The sequence below is a fragment of the Rhinoraja longicauda genome, chromosome 4, assembly GCF_053455715.1.
Source record: "Rhinoraja longicauda isolate Sanriku21f chromosome 4, sRhiLon1.1, whole genome shotgun sequence".
Classification (NCBI taxonomy): domain Eukaryota; kingdom Metazoa; phylum Chordata; class Chondrichthyes; order Rajiformes; family Arhynchobatidae; genus Rhinoraja; species Rhinoraja longicauda.
This window is the reverse complement of record NC_135956.1, coordinates 14,895,864-14,915,971: the sequence shown is the minus strand read 5'-3', so window position 1 is coordinate 14,915,971 and position 20,108 is coordinate 14,895,864. Positions and strand designations below refer to the sequence as shown.

At 39.7% G+C, this 20,108-nt stretch overlaps 1 protein-coding gene across 2 annotated transcripts in view; it reads left to right on the top strand.

The window, feature by feature from the left end:
* The window catches only part of wwp1 (WW domain containing E3 ubiquitin protein ligase 1), an 85,529-nt gene that overhangs the window by 63,121 nt on the left and 2,300 nt on the right, over positions 1-20,108 (top strand). For both annotated transcript variants that reach the window (XM_078397246.1, XM_078397244.1), the window contains exons 16-23: positions 3,637-3,725; positions 6,657-6,816; positions 10,185-10,318; positions 12,355-12,495; positions 14,294-14,414; positions 14,752-14,856; positions 16,447-16,543; positions 17,969-18,041. In XM_078397246.1, the coding sequence (XP_078253372.1) occupies positions 3,637-3,725; positions 6,657-6,816; positions 10,185-10,318; positions 12,355-12,495; positions 14,294-14,414; positions 14,752-14,856; positions 16,447-16,543; positions 17,969-18,041 (920 nt within the window). The remainder of the gene's footprint in view (positions 1-3,636; positions 3,726-6,656; positions 6,817-10,184; positions 10,319-12,354; positions 12,496-14,293; positions 14,415-14,751; positions 14,857-16,446; positions 16,544-17,968; positions 18,042-20,108) is intronic.

Sequence of the window (20,108 nt, the reverse complement as noted above, 5' to 3'; positions counted from 1 at the left end):
AAAAGCAAAATTACTGGAAATGTTCAACAGATCAGGAAAAGCTAACAAGCAGGCATGTGTTATGTTGCATAGAAAAGGAAAGGGTGAGGAGAATAAAGAAAATGGAAGGATCAAACTGCTGGAAACAGCAGGTCGAACCACATTCGGTAGAAAGAGAAAAAAACTGAACATTTCAGGTCAATAATCTTCAATGTAACTGGAAAATTGAGAAAGCAATTGCATTTAAATTGCAGAGATATGGAGGCTTGGAAAGAACAAAGGGAATGCCTTGAAGGTAGACACAAAATGCTGGAGCAGCTCAATAGGTCAGCCAGCATCTCTGGAATTAGTGCCCTACCTGCACCAATACACCATCCTGGAAAGTTTCCAGTCAGGTTTCAGAGCCCACCACAACACAAAGTCTGCCTTGTTGAAGGTACACAACGGCCTGCTTCTCGCCATCGACACCGGCGACTGTGCAATCCTGCTCCTTCTCGACCTCAGCGCAGCGTTCGATACAGTGGACCACACCATCCTTATTGACCGTCTCCGGTACGCGGTTGGCATTGATGGCACTGCCCTGAGCTGGTTCGCTTCGTACCTCAAAGATAGGAGTTTCGCCATCAACATAGGCAGTTATTCCTCTGCTCCAGCTAGCCTCTCCTGCGGAGTTCCACAAGGCTCCATCCTAGGCCCCATTCTCTTCTCTCTATACATGCTCCCCCTTGGCCAAATCATTCAAAGGCACGGCATTTCTTTCCACTGCTATGCCGATGACACTCAGCTTTACCTCCCCCTGAAACCCAACAACCAGTCAAATTTAAACAGCCTCTTACACTGCCTTGAGGACATAAAATGTTGGATGGCACAGAACTTCCTCCAATTAAATGAGAGCAAGTCTGAGGTCATCCTATTCGGCCCCCCCGACTCCATCAAATCGATAACACGCAGTCTTGGAAGTCTATCCTGCCTAGTCAAACCGCATGTCAAAAACCTCGGCATGATATTTGACTCTGCATTAAAATTTGATAAGCAAGTCAACGCTGTGGTAAAAGCCAGCTTCTTCCAACTTCGAACCATAGCTAAAATCAAACCTTTCCTCCAATTCGACGACACAGAAAAAATCATTCACGCTTTCATTTCCTCCCGCCTAGACTACTGCAACTCCCTATACACTGGGATCAGCCAATCTTCCCTGTCCCGCCTGCAACTGGTCCAAAACGCCACAGCGAGACTCCTGACGGGTACCCGTAAAAGGGACCACATCACCCCGATTCTGGCCTCTCTCCACTGGCTCCCTGTACGGTACAGAATCAACTTCAAGCTCCTCCTATTCATGTATAAAGCCCTAAATGGACATTCCCCCCCCTACATCAAAAATCTTCTAACCCCCCTCTCTAACTCCAGGTCCCTCAGGTCGGCCGACTTGGGGCTACTCACTATCCCGTGGTCTAGGCTTAAGCTCAGGGGTGACCGCGCTTTTGCGGTTGCAGCTCCTAGACTGTGGAACAGCATCCCTCTCCCCATCAGAACTGCCCCCTCCATCGACTCCTTTAAGTCCAGGCTCAAAACCTATTTCTACTCCCTAGCGTTTGAGGCTCATTGAGGAGGCGCTGTGAACTGTTTGCGTGCTACTGTATGTTTCATTTTTTTCCTTAGTACCTAATCAGATGTACAGCACTTTGGACAACGTGGGTTGTTTTTAAATGTGCTATACAAATAAAATTGACTTGACTTGACTTGGAAAAAAGGAATAGGTGACAATTAGGGTTGAGACCTTTCTTCAGACTGAGAATCTGTGTTAGTGTGGAGACAAGGGTGTCCAATTGCCACAATTCTTTCAGAATTGGCTCGTTAACAGATGAATGAAGACATTTTATATTCATTTTCAGAAACTGGGCATCGCTGGTTGGGCCTATCAGAACTGGCTAATTCTAACACAAAAATGAAATGCTGATTAGTTTTAAATGTTGAATATTGAGCTCTGAGGGCTGCAGCATTCTACATGAAATGGCACTGCTTCTTTCTGCTTCCTCAAACTTGCATCCGGGATGGGATATAGGCAGCAAAGGGTCAAGAAGATGGCAGGAAGCAAAGCCTTATAAGAATTATATGTGTGGGAAAATGGCACAGATGGGATAAAAAAAAGAGGGCAGAGACATAAAAGTAAGTGTGGGAAGGGATATTAAAATGGTTGACAACTGGGAGCTCTAATAGACCTTGGTTGACAACTGGGAGCTTTAATAGGACAGAATGCAAATGTTCGTCGACACGGTTGCCTAGTCTACAGTTGGTCTCTACAGTTATTGATGTAAAGGAGGTCACATCAAAAATTAAATCCAATAGATAGGGTTAAAAGAGTGAATGCAAATCTGGAAGGGCTGCTGGGGTTCCTGGATGTAAGTGAGAGAGGAGGTGTTAGTTCATTTTAGTTTATTGTCACATGTACCGAGGGACAGTGCAAAGCTTTTTGTTGCGTGCTAACCAGTCAGCGGAAAGACTATACGTGGTATAGTCATCCACAGCACTTGATAAAGGGAATAAGGTTTAGTGCAAGGGAAAACAGTTTACAGATTGTCTGAGGGTCTTCAATGATGCCGAGAGTAGCTCAGTACCGCTGTGTAGTTGTTGGTAGGATGGTTTAGTTGCCTGATAACAGCTGGGAAGAAACTGTCTCTGAACCTGGAGGTGTGCGTTTTCATACTTCTGTACCTCTTGCCTGATGGGAAAGGAGAAGAGGGAGTGACCAGGGTGCAATTCATCCTTGATTATGCTGTTGGCCTTGCCGATGGACTGTGGTCTAGATGGAGTCAATGGAGCTGATGTCAATAGTCAATAGTGACTCGATGTGAATATAAGCAACTCTGCATTCCAGCCTATCCAGGGTAAACTATCACTTATTTGTGTGGGAGTTCCAAAGGTTTTGCACTTCTCTTCCTTTCTTCATGGTGCTCTTCAAAACTGATAGATATTCCTGCTATATGGATTCCTTCTTCAGTCTGACGAAGGGTCTCGACCCGAAATGTCACCCATTCCTTCCCTCCAGAGATGCTGCCTGACCTACTGACTAACTCCAGCTTTTTGTGTCTACCTGCTGTATGGATGGTATCTGAACATCCTTATTACAGTGGGAATTCCAAATCAAGGTGATAATTTTAAGGATGGATAATTTTTAAAATTATTGTAAAGTTACTAATTTATTTAGGATTGTGTGTTAATTTGCACCATCACATTTACCTGTCAGCCTTGTACTCTCTTTATCAGACGTGATGATCGGAGTAGACATAAGGAATTGTAGTTGCTAGAATCTTATGTAGAACAGAAAGTGCTGGAGTAACTCGGCGTGTCAGGCAGCATCTCTGGAGAACATGGATAGGTGACGTTTTAGGTTGGTATGGTTTGAAGAAGGGTCACGACCTGAAGCATCACCTATCCATGTCCTCTAGCGATGCTGCCTGGCCCACTGAACTACTCCGGCATATTCTGGTCTTCAGACCTCCTAATGCGGTTCAATATCATATTTGGTTCTGTTGCACTCCTCAGAAACATCAAGCACCATTTTATTACAACATATGCATTGTTTAAATATCAATTTGTGTTCTTGTTGTCATCATCTTAAAAGGACAACTTCATGAAAAGTATTTTTTTTTCAAACAGATCATGGCCTTAAAACCATACGACCTTCGAAGGCGATTATATGTAATATTTCGAGGAGAAGAGGGGTTGGATTACGGTGGTTTGGCCAGGTAACTCTTAGTAACAAATATTTGCAATTAAAGACTTATTTCCAGTTAGAGTTAGCAAAATGCAATAACTACTGACGCTATTTGCAAATGATCATTTGCTCAAATGATCCTGAGCTAGCTAGTATCCCAAAATATTCTAAATGAACAAATTGAATTGTTTATTGTTTTATCTGAAAATAACACTAAAGTTGTCTCATAGGTCTGAGAGTGGGAGTTCAGCCTGTCATATTCTGTAAAAGGCTGATTTACTCCCAAAACGTTGTTTATCTCCATAATCCTGCAAATTAATTATTTTAAATATAGATTTTCCATTAGTAAAAAATCAATTAGGAGTTTGATTTTACGTCCTTTTAAATAAACCCAATATGTAAAGAAATTAATCTTTTCATCTGGTTCTTTGGCTAATTATTTTAAATCTGTAACTTCTGGTCCACTCACCAGAGAAAACAGTATCTTTCTACTTGATCCCTAACAACTTTGAAAACCGTTAACAAGAACAAACCAGCAATTTTATTTTTTTCTATTTAATTGATGTATTTTATGTTTAAGTGACACTATATAGTAAACCTTCTCTGGATCTTGTACATTTCCATGATGTTCCTCCCAAAATGAGGCACTCAAAACTAATTCAGTTGAAGCCTTACCGCGGATATACAAAGGTTTAGTACAATTTTCTTTTTGTTTTTGTACTCACACCCACAATTACAAAGCCCAGTATCCTGAAGTCTGCTGCGTATTGTGTTCATTTGTCATTGTTGTTATGTTTATTACTGGACTTGTTATGCTCATTTCAAGCCATTTGTACATCGGAAGAAAAGCAATGAAATCAATACCTGGCCCTGAAGGATCGTGTGGCAGAAAACAATATCTTTATCACAACCATCTGTTTCCTATCTCCTCGCTCATTTGTAACTAGGTTGTCACCCTTCCACAAGTACCAGCAACCACTGTTGAGCTTGTTACCACAGAGAAAAGTCCCATCTATCTACAGTCCGCTCCTTAATGTTTGGGACAAAGATCCATCATTGATTTATTTGCCTCTGTACTTCACAATTTGAGATTTGTAATAGAAAACATCACTTGCGGTTGATGTGCACATTGTCAGATTTTAATAAAGGCCATTTTTATACATTTTGGTTTCACCATGTAGAAATTACAGCAGTGTTTATAATTAGTCCCCCCATTTCAGGGCACCATGATGTTTGGGACACGGCAATGTCACGTAAATGAAAATAGTCATGTTTAGTATTTGCATATCCTTTGCGTGCAATGACTGCTTGAAGTCTGCGATTCATGGACATCACCAGTTGCTGGATGTCTTCTCTGGTGATGCCCTGCCAGCCATCTTTAGCTTATGCTTGTTTTGGGGGCTAGTCCCCTTCAGTTTTCTCTTCAGCATATAAAAGTCATGCTCAATTGGGTTCAGATCGGGTGATTGACTTGGCCACTCAAGAATTAACCATTTTTTAGCTTTGAAAAACTCCTTTGTTGCTTTAGCAGCATGTTTGGGATCATCGACTTGCTGTCGAATGAACCGCCGGCCAATGAGTTTTGAGGCATTTGTTTGAACTTGAGCAGATAGGATGTGTCTATACACTTCAGAATTCATTATGCTACTTAGGTAAGCCTAAGATTTGGCTGATGTCTCGTAACAGTTTTATATTTGTTTCTCAGTCTCATAATGGCTTCTTTGACTTTCATTGGCACAACTTTGGTCCTGGTGCTGATAAACAGCAATAAAAGTTTCCAAGGGTGATGGGAAGACTGGATGAAAGACTAGGTGCTGAGAGCTCCCTTATACCTGCATTAAGGAGGCAATTAAACACACCTGAGCAATTACAAACACCTGTGAAGCCATGTGTCCCAAACATTATGGTGCCCTGAAATGGGAGGACTATGTATAAACACAGCTGTAATTTCTACATGGTGAAACCAAAATGTATAAAAATGACCGTTGTTAAAATCTGACAATGTGCACTTTAACCACATGTGATTTTTTCTAATTGTGGAGTACAGTGGCAAATAAATAAATGATTGGTCTTTGTCCCAAACATTATGGAGGGCACTGTAAAACCAGCCTTCAACCACCATCCTTTACACCCCAAGCCATGGCCAATTAATAGTTGTAAGGGGGCCAGTGGAGGACTGGAACCCAAATTCCCAGCTCAGTGGTGGGGAGGACACAGATTTATGTCAGGTTCTCAGTACGGAGGGCAGAGATTCACGTTAGGTTACGGAATAGCAAGGTGCAGCCAAGTCAATGTCTTTTTTAAAGTAAAGGTGGGAAGGAGAGGGTACGGGTTATGTACCTGTGAGTCGTGGACTAATGGTCGAGGAACACTTTAGCGAACTAAGCAGGGTAGCAGTATACTTCATCAAATTCCCATTAAAGATTGATATGCATGACAACAACCTATCAGTTCTCTTCATCATTTAATTTGGTTGAAGATATTATTTGCCCTTTTAACATATCTGTGCAGATTGTCCCTGAAAAAAACCATGTTTCTCCAAATGAGAATTAATTATGACTCATTCCAATTGCCTTTTTTTGTTTAAGTGCTGTTAACATTGGACTCATTTTCTTGTAATTGCCATGGATATTTCTCTCACCTTTTGAACGTTGGTTTAACATAGCCGCTTTGAGTCTTTTCTGTATCATATGGCGAGAGCAGAGCATTTCCATTTAATTTAATGGTTTTACCAAAAGATATTAAATGCTGTATTTTAAATGCAGCATGTTTGAACAGGAAATAAGTTAATAATCTTGTAACTTGAGAACTTTTCAAGCTCTCATCTATCACCAACCCCATCCTTGTAGAGTAGAATTTGCATTTGAGCAATAAATAAATGGAATATTGGCAGAATCTATTTTTAAATAAGCAAGCTGTGGGTGACACCAATTAAAGATGATATTTAATTTTCTTTATGCAGGGAATGGTTCTTTCTACTGTCGCATGAAGTGTTAAATCCAATGTATTGTCTTTTTGAATATGCTGGAAAGAGTAACTATTGTTTGCAAATAAATCCAGCGTCCACGATTAATCCAGATCACCTGTCCTATTTTTGTTTTATTGGACGATTTATTGCAATGGTGAGTACACAATTTTTCAATCATTTGAACTGTTAAGATGTAAACAAAAGAATTACTTGTTTATGTACTAAATCCATGTCCCTGGGAGCTGCCATTTTGAAAGGCGGATAAATCAAATCAATGGATATTTTTAATGCGGAGATTGACAGATTCTTGATTAGTACGGGTGTCAGGAGTTATGGGGAGAATGCAGGAGAATGGGGTTGAGTGGGAAAGGCAGGAGAATGGGGTTGAGAGGGAAAAATAGATCAGCCATGATTGAATGACAGAGTAGACTTGATGGGCCGAATGGACTTATTCTGCTCCTAGAACTTATATGAACTTATATAAATCTAAAATTAAAGCTGTTTTGAAATATAATTTGCACAGCACTATTTGATATTCAAATAGATTAAACACCTGGACACTGTTAAGAACACTTGTTCTTTCTACGCAGAGCTTGCAATTATATGTTGCATGATTGCAGAAAATAAGCAAAGGCAAATTATGTTTTCAGAACACTATGTTTGAGTACTGGTCCATAAACAATGGTTCTGCCTTCCCCTCTACTGGTTAAATAGTGTGATATCAGAGATGTGGCAGTGAGGCAGATGACTGAAATCTGCAGCTTGTTTGGCATTGAAATGCAAGACTTTAAAGCACAGCATATAGGAACACTCACTTCATTATTTTCCCAATTGATGATCCCAAGCATATTATCATTGAAGAGGTTTGCAGGATGGTTACATGACTGTAATTACAGGTTTAAAGGCATATGGGCCAAATGCAAACAGGTGGGACAACTGTAGCTGGGACATGTTGGTCGGTGTGGGCATGAAGGGCCGAAGGGCCTGTTTCTACACTGTATCACTCTATCACTCACTGGAAAAGCAACCAATGGTCAGTGGCAGAAAGCATTTAATTTAGTGTACTTGTAACTCTAACTTGAACAAGCAATAAATATAATCTAAATTGATTAAATCCATTGGCATTTAATCAGTGTGTTTTGAAGTCCTGTGGGGTGAATTGTTGTACAAACGTGGTTACACTTTTACATGTGTAACAGGAGCACTATCCTGAAACACAGGATGTAAGTCTGAGTAACATCAATGACATTTCCCCTGCCTCCTTGAACATCACCTATTCCTTTTCCCCAGAGATGCTGTCTGTCCCGCTGAGTTACTCCAGCTTTTTTTTTTGTCTATCTCCAGTTTAAACCAGCATCTACAGTTCCTTCCCACACATAAATACTATGGAGAACTGATTTAGGTAAAATCAAGCAGTTATTTTAGAAAAGATCAGAGAATGTTAACCCTATTGGCATCTACATACTAAAACTCTCGTTTGTTTATTTATTTGTGATTGAACTACAGCCAAAACGGTACACGATAGCGTGACAATTTTAGGCCCACCTTACTCACCATTGTCACTTTAATGGTAAAGCAAGTAGTTTTATTGAAATCGGTGTTATATTTTTTAAGTTATTCACATTTTAAAGTTTAAATCTATCTCCTAGGGAGGGAGGGAGAGGGAGGTTGGGGGGAGGGGGGGAGGAGGGGGAAGTGGGGAGGGGAGGGGGGAGGGGAGGGAGGGGGTAGGAGAGGGTAGGAGAGGGTGCTGCACCAATGCAGGAGAGGTTTGGGCCCAACTTGGTCCAGTTATTTCTAAAATTGTGAATCATTAGTAAAAGAATAAATGTATTGAAACAGGGTTATTGAAATAGCTGTTATGCATTCATAGTTTCAAAGTGATCAAGGTTGACATTAAATATTCCTGAATCCTTTATTTTTCGACGAGCTAGGCAGGAGGGGTAACTTCGATAATAATGATTCAATCAACACAACATAGAAAAGGACCTTGGGTCAGAAAATCAAGATGTAAAATCAGTTTGGGTTAAACTAAGAAATAAGAAGGGACTGAGTCAATGGAATGCAGTTAAGATAGTTTTCTGGATCAACAGACTAAGGAACTGCTATTTTAGATCTAGTTATGTGCCATGAAATAGGGTTGGTTAAAAACCCAGGGTTATTGCAAGCACAAGCTGGCACAGTGGCCCAGCAGGTTATGCTGCTGTCTCACAGCTCCCAGATTTCATTGTGACCAGTCTGCTACTGTCTTTTTTTAATTCCCAGACATAGAGTTAAAACAAATGGTTTTAGTCTAATTTGGAATTTAACTAGATATTGTGCTAACCTTTAATACAATTGATTTTAAACATTACTGTCAAAGGCGAAACATTTTCATTTTTTTTCCAATAGACAGAAAACAGTTTAACTCGCTCATAGTTAAAAACCAAAATGCTGGAGGAACTCAGCGGGTCAGGCCACACCTGTGAAGGAAATGGACGGTTGATGCTTTGGGTGGGGATCTTTTTTTCAGACTGGTGAAATGGGGGAGGAGAAAGATGAAAAAGACAGGTGGGAGTGGGACAAAGTCTGGCAAGTGATGGGTTTTTTTTACAGGTGAGGAAGATGTGGGTGGCAGACGGGTAGAGTCGGTGACAAAAGCTTCATTTAGAACTGAGATGAGGAAAAACTTTTTCAGTCAGAGTTGTGAATCTGTAGAATTCTCTGCCTCAGAAGGCAGTGGAGTTCTCTGAATGCATTCAAGAGAGAGCTAGATAGAGCTCTTAAGGATAGCGGAGTCAGGGGGTATGGGGAGAAGGCAGGAACGGGGTGCTGATTGAGAATGATCAGCCATGATCACATTGAATGGCGGTGCTGGCTCGAAGGGCCGAATGGCCTCCTCCTGAACCTATTGTCTGTGGGGTTTGCACATTCTCCCTATGACAGTGTGGATTTCCTTCAGATGTTCTTACTTCTTTTCACATCCCAACAACATAGAAGTTGCTAAATTAATTGGCAATTAGGCAGCATGGTGGCGCAGTGCTAGAGTCTCTGCCTTACAGCTCCAGAGACTCAGGTTAGATCCTGCCTACCGGTGCTGCCTATACGGAGATCATACGTTCTCTCCGTGACCTGTGTGGGTGGTCTCCGAGATCTTTGTTTTCCTCCCACACTCCAAAGCTTACAGGTTTGTAAATTGGCTTGGTATCATTATAAATTGTCCCTAGTGTGTGTAGGGTAGTGTTAATGTGCGGGTTCGCTGGTTAATGTGGACTCGGTGGGCCGGAGGGCCTGTTTCCGTGCTGTATCTCTAAACTGAACTAACTAAATTGTAAATAATCCCGAGTGTAGGCATCTAGTGGGAGAATGCCAGAGGTGTTAACAGGCATATGAGAGAGGATGGGTTACATGCAAATTGGTAGATTGGCAGGTTGGTTTATTGTTGTCACATACACCAATATACAATGAAAAACTTTGCTTTGCTTCCAATTATTATTTGTTCTTTATTTTAAACAATTTACAGCAATATTGTATTTTTTGTAGGCTCTTTTCCATGGAAAATTTATTGACACTGGATTCTCACTGCCATTCTACAAACGTATGTTGAACAAGAAGCTGACAATTAAGGATCTGGAATCAATTGATCCCGAGTTCTACAATTCCCTTATCTGGATTAGGTAGGCATTTCATATTAGGATTTCTGTCATTTTTACTTTGGTAAGTGGATAGGTGCCAATCGATCTAGACTCAATTTAAACTCTCAAATGATATTGGGTGAAGTTTAACAGATTGGAAATTTGAATTGATTAAAGTGAAAACCTAAATCTGCTAATGAAGTTCTGATCAAGGGACATTTTCTGGACTTTGGTGGGATGTTTTGCAAGAGAGGCGTGCATTCTTTTTTTTTCTGTACCTCTGAATGCAGCCACAGTCTAGGCTTCTAATCTTACCTGGTTTTGTAGGCAATGGCCACCAGGAGAACAGGACTGGGAATGTGCAATATCCTAGTAAATGTAATAGCTTTTTCTTCCCGATATTAAGATTTTGGTTAATTTGTGGCTAATGTACGAAAGTAAAAAGCTGTACATTGCTGACTCGATATTTTGCTGGCTCGATTGCTGGCTTTATATAGGCCAAAATGGAATAATCAACATTTGTTCAAGCTTGATCCAAAATTTCCATGATCCTTAACCATGGTTTCAAGTTAAGTCTTATGCTCATTCCACCACAAATGCCTAAATCAATGAGCTGATGTTGACTTTATGTTAATGGTGACCGAAGAGAGTCTACAAATTGGCATGTTTTGAAAGATTTTGCGTATTCAAAAGTAATTAATTTTTTTAACTAACTACCTAATGTGCACCATTGGAAGTAATAAATTGGCTTTTTTAAGCATAGTGTAGTTTTTTTTAAATGTTTATATTTGTGATACCTCTGTGGCGAGTCTGGAAGCGGATGTGTGTTGCAGACGGAGTTTATTGCATGGGCAAACCTCCGTGACAATCGCAACACTCAAAACTGTAGACAACCAACAAAATGTCTTCATCAGACGGAGTTCAATACTAGACTGCTTGTCCCTCCCGCGCTGGCACACCGCGTGACATCGCTAGCCAATCCGAGGGTTCGAACTCTCCCAGCCAATCCCTATGTCCCTAAACCTCTATGTTTAGCTATAATACTAAAACTGCAGTAGGATCTCTCTGTCATATTCAATGAATTGTAACTAGTTGTGCGGACTTATTGTTGATCGAAGGAAAATGTAATTAATGTTTTGGGTCAATTACTTTTCATCAGGACCAACATTAATGAAATGTTTTATTCTGAAACATGATCTAAATCAGTATCATGTCAGAAACAATTCAGTTATAACACACAATTCTAAATTGTGTGCTTATAACTAAATTTCCTCCTAAGAGTATTATTTAGAATTATCCATTGGTCTATAAAATTAATTATTTTTCATCTTAAACTGCTTGGGGAAAGACATTTTAAAATACTGATAGGAACTAATAATGATTTCTAGTGAAATGTTACATTTCTTCTGCAGATGAAATGTAGTAATAAACATTAAATGCCACAAACCGAGTGGAAAACCACACTGGTTTCAAATGTAACAGGCATAAATTAATCATAGGATTTTAGGTTATAACATTTCCGACAAATGTTTAATTTCTTATATTGTTTACATAAGTTTTCTCTTCAAATCATGGAAAATAATTTAGGGTGCACTTGCTACTTTTCTTATGAACCTGATTAACAATTTGATGGCAGTTATAATTAACAGTCAAGAGTGTATAATTTGCATATGTATCGAAACAGAACAATGAAATTCTTACTTGCAGCCTTACTCAATAGATTACATAATCAACAATTCTTTTAAGTACAATGAATTAAAAACCCCAATATTAGTGCCAAACAAAACAAAAGCCCAAAGTCCGTAGTGTAACCAAGACAGTTTGTGGTTTAGTTGGTGTTTGTAGTGTTTGTAGTGTTGCTGGAAAGAAGCTATTCCTGAACCTGGAGATGATGGAGCACTTTTGTTCCTGAAATCAGTTGACTTTTGATGATCTGTATGACTCAGGACATCACCTATTAAGCAGTTGGAGGAAGACCAACAACAGAATCTTAGAAGGTTGATATTGCAATGGCAAATAATATCTCATTCACAGATGTGCATCAATGTTTCATAACACTAACAAATCGTTTCTTATAGGGATAACAATATAGAGGAATGTGGCCTGGAAATGTATTTTGCTGTTGATATGGAAATTTTAGGAAAAGTTACCTCTCATGAACTGAAGCCAGGAGGATCAAACATCTTGGTGACAGAGGAAAATAAAGAAGAATACATTGGGTAAGAATATTTTCTTCACCCAAAACTTATCAGTTATAATGTGTTCAAATCATAGTCTGTTCAGTTTCAATGAGTTTATCCATTCTAACTATAATTAGTGTGAAATTGCCTCTATTTCTATCATATTGTAATTTCATACTTCCACCTTCCTCAGAATAAAAGGACATACCTCTAGAATGGAGATGAGGTGGAATTTCTTTAGCCAGAGGGTGGTGAATCTGTGGAATTCATTGCCACAGAAGGCGGTGGAGGCCAGGTTACTGGGGACTTTTAAAGCGGAGATTGGTGGATTCGTGATTAGTGAAGGCATCAAAGGTTACAGGGAGAAGACAGGAGAATCGGTTAAGAGGGAAAGATAGATCCGCTGGGATCGAATGGTGGAGCAGGCTCGATGGACCGTAATGGACTTGATAAACATTATTCCCTTATCATGTATCTGTACACTGTGAATGGCTCAACTATAATCATGTATTGTCTTTCCCCTGACTCGTTAGCAAACAAAAGCTTTTCACTGTACCTTGGTACACATGACGAAGGTATTTATTCACAAAATGCTGGAGTAACTCAGCAGGTCAGGCAGCATATCAGGAGAGAAGGAATGGGTGACGTTTCGGGTCGAGACCCTTCCTCAGACACATGACAATAAACTTAAACTGAGCTGAAACTGGTATGAGTCAATATCAAATCTTTGTAAATTAGGGTCCATTAAGAATTCAACAATTCCCCAATGGATAAATTATTTTAAGACTTATTTATTTGTATAAAGGATAGGGACATTGATGATTAAACCAGAATGTATTGCTTATTCCTTTCTAATTGCACCTGAATGTAATGACTTACTGATCTATTTCAAGTTACTCCAGCATTTTGTGAATAAATACCATCGATCTATTTCAAAAGGTATTCACTGTGTCTGGCGACACCCAGTGGTCAGATATAGAAAGGACAAGAATTTTCTTCTCCAGAGAATGTTAGGTTTTTACTATCCAGCTGCTTTCTAGTCGCCATTACAGATAATATATTTAAATTCCAATTACATGTTAGTTAACCAAATTTAAATTTCCCAGCTGGCAAAGTGGGATTTGAAATTCTGCCTCCTGATTAACAGTGCAGGTACCGACACACTTAGTTGGCTAACCACTATGTTACCACAGAGTATTTTAACACACAGGTAAAGCTGTATTCTGTAACAAACAAAATATCAGGGACTGATTTCCCGTGTGAATAAACTGGATGATATTTTGTGCCAACAGAAAGTGAGTGGAAATTAATGATGGGACCCGACTGTCTGCTTAATCCAGCCATTTTATTTATTATTGTTCTTGAAGTTTTCTAGTCGTGCTGATCTCTTCCAGATATTGCCATTCACCTACTGCATTTGGTACAGTCAGGATTCACATGGTGCTTCATTTGATCCTGGCCTATCTCGCAGTGTGCATTCGGTGTTAATCACGGTGGCACAGCGGTAATGTTACTACCTTACAGCCAGAGACCCGGGTTTGATCCCGACTACGGGTGCTGTCTATACGGACTTTGTATGTTCTTCCCGTGACCGCGTGGGTTTTCTCCCGAGATCTCCGGTTTTCTCCCACACTCCAAAGATGTACGAGTTTGTAGGTTAATTGGCTTTCTATAAATGTAAATTGTCCTTAGTGTGTGTAGGATAGTGTGCGGGGATCGCTGGTCAGCGCGGACTGAGTGGGCCGAAAGGCCTGTATCTGGGCTGTATCTCTAGACTAAACAAAACTAAAAAGTGTTCTGTATGCAATTACTTGAAATTATGACCTCTGCATTACAGTCTCATGGCAGAATGGCGATTCACTCGTGGGGTGGAAGAACAGACCAGAGCTTTCTTGGATGGCTTCAATGAGGTAGTACCTCTACAGTGGCTCCAGTATTTTGATGAAAAAGAGCTGGAGGTGAGTTTGTTACCCTTGCTATTTAAAGTTTTATTGTTTGGAGAAAATAAGTTCATTAAAAACTAATGAAACTTTTCAAGTAGAGTATTACTTTCTCTTGCACATTGCTCACCTTGATTTTGAGTAAATAAATTATTGATGTTAATTTATGATGTAAAATATAATTTTAATGCAAATATTTAAAATCTAGGGTCAGTAGAATCATAGAATAATAACAGAATAATCTTGAATATGACCACTGTTTAAACAAATTTCTGAAATAATTAACACTGTATGCTTGCTCGTTGACTCTGATCAGAGCAGCTACCTATTAAAGCCTCACTGTCTGTCTGTACAGGTTATGCTCTGTGGTATGCAGGAAGTCGATCTTACAGATTGGCAGAGGAACACAGTCTACCGCCATTACACAAGAAACAGTAAACAAATCATTTGGTTCTGGCAGGTATGAATCATAGAATTACCCCCCCCAAAAAAAGAAAGACATCTATTCTAGGCTTGTTATAATGTTATGATCTCTAAATTATGTTATAATTCAAAAAATAGACACAAAAAGCTGGAGTAACGCAGTGGGACAGGCAGCATCTGTGGAGAGAAGGAATGGGTGACGTTTCAGGTCGAAACCCTTCTTCAGACCCGAAACGTCACCCATTCCTTCTCTCCAGAGATGCTGCCGGTCCCGCTGAGTTACTTCAGCTTTTTGTGTGTATCTTCGGTGTAAACCAGCATCTGCAGATCCTTCTTACACATGTTATAATTCGAAATGTAATTAATTGCCTGTACATGATGGTCAAGAGGAGTTGAAATTCTGGAGTGAAATAACAAATATACTCTTCATTTCTCTTTCTTTAATGTCTTTTGAATCATTATTTAAAACTCCCCATCGTCACACCAAAAACCGTGCTTAGTTGGATTAGATTCTGCATTTCAATCTATTCATGTATCATGCATTATTATGAATGCTATATCTGTGTATTTCCCTGGGCCCATATTGCACAAGAATTATTTTTTGTTGTGAATTGTGGATTAAATTAGACCAACTATTTGCTGGTCATGTTCTGCACAGACATTGTGGGGTGAAGGGCCTGTTCCTGTGCTGTACTGTTCCATATTAACCAGGGTTTATGGTAAGACTAAACAATAGTCAATACTCTGTTTTTCAGTCCTTATCATATAACACATTCTATTAGCAGTTTTAATTATTTACTGGGTGGGTCCATAACAATTTATTGATCTCACCAAACCACTTTCGAGTTCCACTATTTCTAGTATTTCACTCCTCAAAAAATAGTCAACTCTCTCCTTTTCAGAACCAAAGTGGATGATCTGGCCTTTCTCTTTAACAAAAATTGTGTCATATAAACACTGTTTACGTTGCTGCCTAATTTTATGTCATTAGCATATGTGGATAGGTAGCTTTCTATCCCACCATCTTTTTAAGTAGTGACAAGATTAGATTCCCGGCTGGTACCATTACTTAAATGTCATGTTTTAAATTCTCAATTCAGGAAAAGAAAAATGAACGGTTACTATTTCTAAAATAAATGCCAAAAAAAATGTGTGCTAAAATTATTTTGAGAAATTCTAAAGTACACCTCAAATATGCAAATCAAATTATTTCAAACATTTTTGACTTGGTTATGGTTAAGTTGAGAGTCGCTTTGAGATTCAAGCAGGAATCAGTAAAGGTCAACTAAATTTACAAACATCTGCATAAATGACTTTGAGTACAATTTTAAATCTAATTTACAATTACATGCCACAATTTATTGATAGAAATAAAAGAAGGCATCATTCTAAGATAGACACAAAATTCAGCAGGTCAGGCAGCACCTCTGGAGAAAAGGAATAGGTGACGTTACAAATCAATTTATATGGATACAAGGTACTGCAGATCGCATATCTCCTGATTCGCTTAATAACCAAAAATGACCAGTCTTGAGAGGGATTAGATCCTTCATTTTGGCATCGCATTTCATATTTTATAGATTTGTATCATGTTGCCTTAGGTGAATTTGATTTTTTTTAAATATAGTTTGTGAAGGAGATGGATAATGAGGTGCGTTTACGATTGATGCAGTTTGTCACTGGTACCTGCCGTTTACCATTGGGAGGATTTGCTGAGTTACTAGGTAGGCAACAATATTGCTGCTTCTGCAGCTGTACTGATTAGATACAAATAATGTGGATGCTTTTTCAAGTTTGAACAGTTTAATGCTTAGAATATTATTGCAGATGCTTCCCATCATATCATATGGAAACATAAACAATAATGGAGAAAGGCTGTGTACATGATGCATTTTATGTTATTTTCATAAACTCTACTTTTGTTTTCTTCCCTTTAACATGGTTGCATGATTAAATCAAGTTTTTTTTTAACATGGAAGAACTCTGATATCGAGGCACTTTGTTACATTTCTCTGCTACTCTGAGAATAATTTTTATTTCCATTTGTTACTTTTACAATGTACTTAATCTCCATCTAATTAGTTTGCCTATATCTTTGTTGCTCCATAACCAGTCATTATAGAGTACATAAGAGCCACCAAAGTTGATTTGTTTTCCAGTTTTAGTTTAGTTTATAGCGTGGAAACAGGCTTTTCGGCCCACTGACTCCACTCTGACCAACAATCACTAGTTGTAGCCTGCATAATAGGGACAATTCGCATAAGCCAATTAAACCTAAAACCTGCATGTCTGGAATGTGGGAGGAAAGTGGGGCACCTGAAGAAAACCCACACGATCACAGGGAGAAGATACAAACTCTGTACAGACAGCGCCCAGAGTCAGAATTGAACCCTGGACTCTGGCGCTGACTCCAACCATTGCATCTCAAAAGTTTTTAACGTGGTTCTAGCAAAGTACTGAAAATACGAGCATGGGCACGAATACAGTGAATTTGGGACTAAGTGCGATGAACAAATTAGTGTGATAATAAAGGACTAGGATAATGAGAGTAGAGAATAATAATTCATTTCAAAGCATTCAACATATTCTGACATTTTGATTAATGAACTCAAGAGTTGGGAGGCTGGGTGGAGAGTTGGGCTGTGGAAATGTGTTGCACTGGTTGGTTGTACTGGTTGCATTGAATCAAAGACTTGCTAGACAAGTAGAGCATCTAGCAGACAAAGAAGTGAAGGATCAAGAGGCTAATGCAGTCGACTCCAATTATTCACTTCAGCAGCTTAGAAAATCACCATTTCGCCGCCACTGTCTTCTTGAGGGTAACAAAAGATGCACCATTAATATCTGTCTTATGAGCCAGCCCTCAAAATCTCAAGAATGAATGTAAAAATTAACAGGAAAACAGCCATTAATAAAGCATCTGCTAAATTATAGACCACTTGCCACACTGACTTGTGGTGTAGTGCTGTGCTTGTGAAATATTCGTGCCTTCTAATTAAATATACAAATATATTAAATATACTAATAAACTGAGTTGCTCACTTGTGTTACCCTTTGTAAATATTTAACCTTGCATGACAGTATATAACCTGTTTTGATTAAGCATTGTAGTTGATTAACCTAGGATTATCATTGATCTTTTCCAACAGGGAGTAATGGTCCGCAAAAATTTTGCATTGAAAAGGTTGGTAAAGAAACATGGCTGCCCAGAAGTCACACTTGGTGAGTAAATATCAATGCATTAGTGTTTATTTGTAGTGGGAACACTGTGGTTTTATATCTATTACGTATGCAATGTCTTTGGTATTTTATCTCCACATAACCCAGTCTGCCTAGGTGTTCTATTCCAGTTTAGCTTAGAGATACAGTGTGGAAACAGGCTCTTTGGCCCACCGAGCCCACACCGACCAACGATCCCTACACATTAGAAACATAGAAAATAGATGCAGGAGTAGACTGTTCGGCCCTTCAAGCCAGTATTCACTGTAATCATGGCTGATCATCCAAAATCAGTACTTCGTTCCTGCTTTCTCCCCATATCCCTTGATTCCGCTAGCCCTCACAACTACATCTAAATCTCTCTTGAATACATCCAGTGAATTGGCCTCCACTGCCTTCAGTGGCAGAGAATACCACAGATTCACAACTCTCTGAGTGAAAAGGTTTTTCCTCTTCTCAGTCCTAAATGGCTACCCCTTATTCTCAATCTGTGACCCCTGGTACGAGAATCCCCCAACATTGGGAACATTTTTCCTGCATCTTGCCTGTCCATTCCCTTAAAAAAATTATATTTCTATAAGATCCCCTCCTCTCATTCTTCTAAATTCCAGTGAATATAAGCCCGGTCGATCCATTCTTTCATCATATGTCAGTCCCGCCATACCGGGAATTAACCCGGTAAACCTGCGCTCAATAGCAAGAATGGCCTTCCTCAAATTAGGAGACCAAACCTGCACACAATACTCTAGGTGTGGTCTCACCAGGGCCCTGTACAACTGCAGTAGGACCTCCTTGCTCCTATACTCAAATCCTCTTGCAATGAAGGCCAATGTGCCATTTGCTTTCTTCACCAACAGATCACATTAACACTACCCTGCACACACTAGGGACAATTTTACAATAATAGCAAGCCAATTAACCTCCAAATCTGTACATCTTTGGAGTGTAGGAGGAAACCGAAGATCTCGGAGAAACCACGCAGGTCATGGGGGGATGTACAAACTCCGTATAGACAAGCACCGGTAGTCAAGATCAAACCAGGGTCCCTGGCACTGTAAGGCAGTAGTCTTACCGCTGCGTGGCTGTATTATCCCCCTCAATGTCTCTTTATCCCCCGGCAGGTAGTGGATAGGACTGTTCGGTACTTTTGTAACTTTGTCGGCACCAATATGTGTACTGCCCAGGTTGTATGTAAAACAAAGCATTTCACTGCACCTAAGTACGTGACAGTACAATATCCATCTATCTAAATTTGGCACTACTTTTACACTGTAGTGATTCGGAATAGATCTGGCTACTCGGAACTGAATTCATGAGTCACCATGGGCCACTTTAATATGGAAATATACATCCTTCCATCTAAGCTCAGGGGTGACCGCGCTTTTGCGGTTGCAGCTCCTAGACTGTGGAACAGCATCCCTCTCCCCATCAGAACTGCCCCCTCCATCGACTCCTTTAAGTCCAGGCTCAAAACCTACTTCTATTCCCTAGCGTTTGAGGCCCTCTGAGGGGGCGCTGTGAACTGTTTATATCTGTTTGTTAGGTTTGTGTGCTATTGTATGTTCTGTTTCTGTACCCGCACTGATATACAGCATTCTGGTCAACGTAGGGTGTGTTTAAATGTGCTATCCAAATAAAATTAACTTGACTTGACTTGACAGTAAAGGCTGGACTTGCTCTCAAATACAAATCATTATTTTTCACCCAGTGAAGAAAAAATCTTTTACATACAACTGTAGTTAGAAACATAGAAAATAGGCGCAGGAGTAGGCCATTCGGCCTTCAAACCAGCACCACCATTCAATATGATCATGGCTGATCATCTAACATCAGTACCCTGTTCCTGCTTTTGCACATATCCCTTGATTCCTTTAGCCCAAAGAGCTAAATCTAACTCTTGCAAACATCCAGTGAATTGGTCTCCACTGCCTTCTGTGGCAGAGAATTCCAGATTCACAACTCTCTGGGTGAAAAAGTTTTTCCTCATCTCAGTCCTAAATGGCCTACCCCTTTTTCTTAAACTGTGACCCCTGGTTCTGGACTTCCCCCAACATCGGAAACATTTTTCCT